General features: G+C 37.9%; 1 protein-coding gene across 1 annotated transcript in view; it reads right to left on the reverse strand.

Annotated features, from left to right (window-relative positions):
- The window catches only part of dnah6 (dynein, axonemal, heavy chain 6), a 57,642-nt gene that overhangs the window by 20,085 nt on the left and 32,461 nt on the right, over window positions 1-5,096 (reverse strand). The window contains exons 47-56 of the mRNA XM_013914100.1: window positions 5,083-5,093; window positions 4,480-4,711; window positions 4,242-4,394; window positions 3,452-3,592; window positions 2,756-2,998; window positions 2,377-2,544; window positions 2,014-2,249; window positions 1,428-1,572; window positions 1,123-1,239; window positions 4-103 (exon numbers count right to left, since the gene is read on the reverse strand). Of these exons, the coding sequence (XP_013769554.1) occupies window positions 4-103; window positions 1,123-1,239; window positions 1,428-1,572; window positions 2,014-2,249; window positions 2,377-2,544; window positions 2,756-2,998; window positions 3,452-3,592; window positions 4,242-4,394; window positions 4,480-4,711; window positions 5,083-5,093 (1,546 nt within the window). The remainder of the gene's footprint in view (window positions 1-3; window positions 104-1,122; window positions 1,240-1,427; window positions 1,573-2,013; window positions 2,250-2,376; window positions 2,545-2,755; window positions 2,999-3,451; window positions 3,593-4,241; window positions 4,395-4,479; window positions 4,712-5,082; window positions 5,094-5,096) is intronic.

A 5,096-nucleotide genomic window follows, 5' to 3' on the forward strand; every position in this document is an offset into this window, starting at 1 on the left:
TGCTGCTATCAAACTGCTCCTGCAGGACCTTGATCTGGTTCTCCACCTCCTGAAGCTTCTTCTGCTTCTCTTTTAGGGTTGCCATGGTCACATCCAGCTCTTCCTGCACAAATGAGTAAGCACAGATGAAGAGGGAAATGATAGGGTAATATCATACAGGAATCATTAAAGCAATATTTGGAAGTACTGTACGTGTTGGTCTGGTTTTTATTTCTCATCATTAAGTTTAGTGCACATATGCCAAACCCACATCAGACTTAGTGCTGTAACGTACTCTGGCCAAAATCTTGACTGCTCCTTAAAGCAATAAGCTGCATAGCTCTAGCTACAGCACTACAAGCCCATAGAAATCCAGCAATGCGTTTGTCTTGAAAATAAGAGTCTCCTGCCTTAAATTTTCTAAAATTCCCCAATAATCTGAAACAGCGAGTGGAATAAAACACTAATGAGAGAGCTGAAGACCACCACCAACACTTGGCTTTGCAGTGACCCATCTTAGACTGGGTAGCTTACAAACTTCCATTATATAAACTGTGATTCATGATCCACTAGTGAACAGCGTCAAACTGATCATCTCCTTCTTTAGACCTCATCATTCTATCACGATCTGGTGCATTGGTAATATGTTTGCTAAAGACACTAAGTTGCTTTGTGTTTATATATAGCAGGTAACACAGATGACACTAACTCTTTCTTATGTTTATGAAGAAGAAATAATGTTTAGATCAACATTTTACTTAAATGTCAGCAGTCATAGTCCCACAAATGCAGATATTTTTTGTCCTGGTTTAGTGTAACACTATTAACAAACCAAAAAAACCCAAACTATTACAAACTATTTCATATCTAAATTATATTTTCCCCCTTAACCTGTATGATGTGGCTAAAATTAACACAACTCTGATAGATAATGTTAAAACCCTAAATCAGGGCTCCCACAGGACAAACCTGTTATTTTTTTTACAGGTTGAATCCTTATAATTACTTTGAAACACTTAATAATTTACATTTGAATAAGCCTGTAAGAACATACTTTTCCTTAGTGAGGTAAACCTAGAGCATGAATTTATTTCAGCTTCAGCTAACAATGACGGCACACCAACAATGCACTCTGTAACTGACCTGTGCCTTGGCCAGTTTTTCTCTCTTGGGGCCAACCTCTTTGAAGACTCTCGAGTACAGATCCATAGCTCTGACCCACATGCACATGGACCTGCACGCCCTTGATACCTTTTCCACCTAACAAGAGCGACACAATAAGAAATTAGGCCAAGCAAAAACATACTGAAACATTTCAGAATTTCTGATAGGTGATACTATCTGAAAAACCACATGTTTAGTCATAATAATACAGTAAGAAGTTGTTATTTTCACTGGCTCTGTTTGTACGTTGACATTTTTTAATCTGCCAAAATATCCAAACTGACCTTTTCAGGCATGAAATTAGGGTCATTGATGTATTTTTGTAGTTTCAGCAGGATCCTAGGTTTGATATTGTCCTTGTCATATTCTGTCAGACGCCTGAGAAAGTTGGGATCGCCCAGTAATTGCTTGGCACTTAGCCAGTCTGGTCTGTTAGGAGAGAAGAAAGTTAGTGAGACACTGTTAACAAATAAGGACTAAAGAAATGTCACGGTTGCTCGATACATTAGACTGTGACATTAGTTGATCTTTTCAAAGTACTGAAAATTCTTTGGGCAGAGCAGCAAGTGTCAAAATCCTAAAGAGGATATGATATTGTGAAGATTTAATTCAGATCAACAATGCAGTAGATTAGTGAATGGTGAAATCTGCAAGTTATCTCTGTTTAATGTTAAACGCAAAATACATAAGATTGAAAAAATAGTCCCGGTGAAGTGAAGGAGTGATAAAGTTATTACATTATTGTGATTATAAAGAGTTGCACTTTTAGAAACCATCACCAGTGCAGGATGGATACCTAATAAAAGTATATCATGTTAAGAAGCTATTTATTTATCTATTATTTTTTTAAAGAAAATAGTGCACACTCACTTGCAATCAAGCAAGATGCAGACAGACTCCATGACAGTCATCACTAGGGCTGGGGGTTTAGTGAACACCTTGATCTCAGAGATGTCAGCCTTGTCAAGAGATCTGAGGGCCTGGTTGGCACTCTCTAAAGCTGGCAGAGCCTGATCTAAGTCCCTCTGTGCGTCATCTGCAATGGCCTGGGTTTCTTCAGCCTTAACTCGGGCCAGTGCCTCATCTTCTTTTACTACTTTACGTACCTGTGACAAGGAGAATTATTTTAGTTATGCTCATGAAGTAATGACAAAGAGTTACCATGATTTATAATTGAAATATAGGCAACATCAGACACGTTTTTGAAAGTTTTGTGATAAAACACAGACAGACCTCATCAGCCTTCTCTTGATCTACAGCCAATTTCTCCATGAGGGCATCAACATCAGTAGATTTTTGTTTGAGGACTGGCTCCAGAGCAGAAAGGTCCACCTTCATTTTGTCTACAAGCTCATTGGTCTCCAGCAGCTTAGTGACACCATTCTTTACACGATCCCTGGCCTATACGGTAACACACGCATAAATAATTATCATGTTTGACATAATCAACATAACAACTCATGATGCATTACCGTCACAGTAAAAATAAAACTGACTATTAGCACTCACCACCAGCTAATGTATCTAGCTGCTTTTTTTCCTACACAATATCAGGTAACAATTCATCATCAACAACATATGTGAAAAATTGCCCATAATTGTGTTGACATACCAGAACTAACTGCTGTCTCTTGTTGCCAAGCATGCTGAGGTAGAGGTTGATAAGCTCTAGATAGGAGGTAGGTGTGGTGTAGTACCGGCGTCTCAGCTCTAAGTAGAAGCGCTCAGCCATTTCAGCGACACTAACGTGTATCTCGACACACATCGCAGAGATGTTCTGTTTTAGCTTCTCATTGCCAAAGTCCACATTCTGGAAAAAGGCCTCAGAGACAGAGAGCAGCGCCTCCCGGGGCCACTGAGCACCAGAACGAACAGCGAAAGAGAGGAAAGTGACAAAAAGTTAGCAGCGAGGACAACGATATGTAGCTTTGACCTTTAGCTCCTGTCAACTGAACAGTTATTGAGCAGAGCGCCAGCAGATGGACATAAAACATTTATTTAAAAACAGAAATTGTAAAAAGTTTTTTTTTAACTAGAAAATTTAAAAGAAGCTTAAAAAATATAGAAACTACAACTTCCATGACGATGATGAAACTTTTTTTTTCTATAAAAAGAGAGGAATCAGAATAGGACTACCTTAAAGCTATAGATTATGAAAAAGAATTCAATCTAAACGGACGGTGGTGTTATAAAAAAGGGTTATATTGGAAATATTTTACATGAACAAGAGTGATTCCATAGACAAGGGTAGTGACGTATATACTGAGTGATTCATATATATCAGAGAAACAGAGTTATATCAGCATACCTGCACAAACCAGTCAATAGTGCAGCAGTTAACCAGTGAAGGAAACATGCGACATCGGGACCTGAAAGCATCGCCCACAGGGCTCATACACAGCACAATGTGTAGTTTTTCTTGTACACGGGAGATGAAAAACTGGAACACCTGAATGCACCATCACAGACATGTAAAAAAGACACACACACATAGAAGATCACAACAGGCAAATAGCATCAGCTCTCATGTGTTCTTTCCTTTTGCCTGGGACACTGATTTTAACTGTCTGCTTTTATACAGTCTGTGGAAATTTTAGCCCATAGTGGGAATCTCAGATGCTTTGCTAGGTGTTTATTATCTTCTTTAAACAACTCACAGAGGTCAGGCTTCATCATACTTCTCTTATATCAGAAATTAATGTTTAATTTCATTTTGTTTATCTTGTTGCAGATCTATGTACTGTTGCTGAAAACACTAAGTGATTATATCTGGTAGTTAAAGAATGATTTCCTACATTTAAGAAAAGCCACTCGATTAGAAAACAACACTTTTCAGGATATGAACATTCATGACTCCACGTTCTTCCCACTTTCTAATTTGTTAAAATTTTGGGTAGTATCTGAAAACAAAGTTCTGTGTCGAGATTGTATTTGTTAATTTTTGTTGACTGTAACTTTATCCCAACTTTCACAGAAAATTTTAATTCATTTATTTTCTCACAAATAAAGTAGATATACTTGACACTGTATTTAATCTTTACTGCTTAAATGACTCATGTTTTCTACACTTTATGTATTTACATAAGTACCGTACATACCTCATCCCTGCTCTCTTCACTGATTCCAGCCTCTCTGGCTTTAGGGCGGGTAGCAGCAAGTACTTGTTCTAGCTCGTCTTTTTCAAAAAGGTTAGGCACCTCACCCGAGTTTAGCATGTTGTTTATATCCTCCAAAAATTCTTCTACTACAATCTACAACAGATTTAATAGTTAAACACAGTAAGTACACAGAAACTTAAATACTGTAAGTACTTTTGTTGCAATCTTTTTGCAATACCTGAGTATCTGTAAAGAGGAACACCATATCTTTGCCCTCCACACCAGCCATCTTGTAGAGCCTCCTCAAGTCTTCATGGAAGCTGTCATAGTTGTACCCTCTGCTCAATTCAATCTCAAAGCAGCGGTACCCACACATGTGGGCTGCCAAGCGAGTGAGTGACTGCTTGCCTGTACCTCCCACCCCGACTAACAAGGCATTGCCTCGCTCCTGGCGAATCATACGAGCAATCCTAAAAAAATAATACGATTATTTCATTCCATATGGCACATGCATCGTGTCATTTAGAAAATGTACTGCTAGCTATAATCAGATCAAATCACTTGATATGACACTACCTTTAAAAAAAATCAGAAGATGTGCAGTTAAATTTTATTACTGATGTTAAAATAAGAAAGAGAGTGCCTGCATTTTACTTATGTGGAAGGTATGTCTACTAATTAGACATGCAAGTAATTATTATTATAGATAAATGATCCTTACAGTCCATATCACAGTCATTGCATGTTCTATTTTAAAAACCAATAAAACACAATCACTCGTATTGCTACTGCCTTTGGGTGACTCAGTTTGTCCCAACTACAGCTAAAATAAATCAACTACCTGTTAAGAAACTA

Source organism: Pundamilia nyererei, unplaced genomic scaffold (assembly GCF_000239375.1).
Source record: "Pundamilia nyererei isolate P.nyererei 1_Seehausen unplaced genomic scaffold, PunNye1.0 scaffold00171, whole genome shotgun sequence".
In the NCBI taxonomy this organism is placed as follows: Eukaryota; Metazoa; Chordata; class Actinopteri; order Cichliformes; family Cichlidae; genus Pundamilia; species Pundamilia nyererei.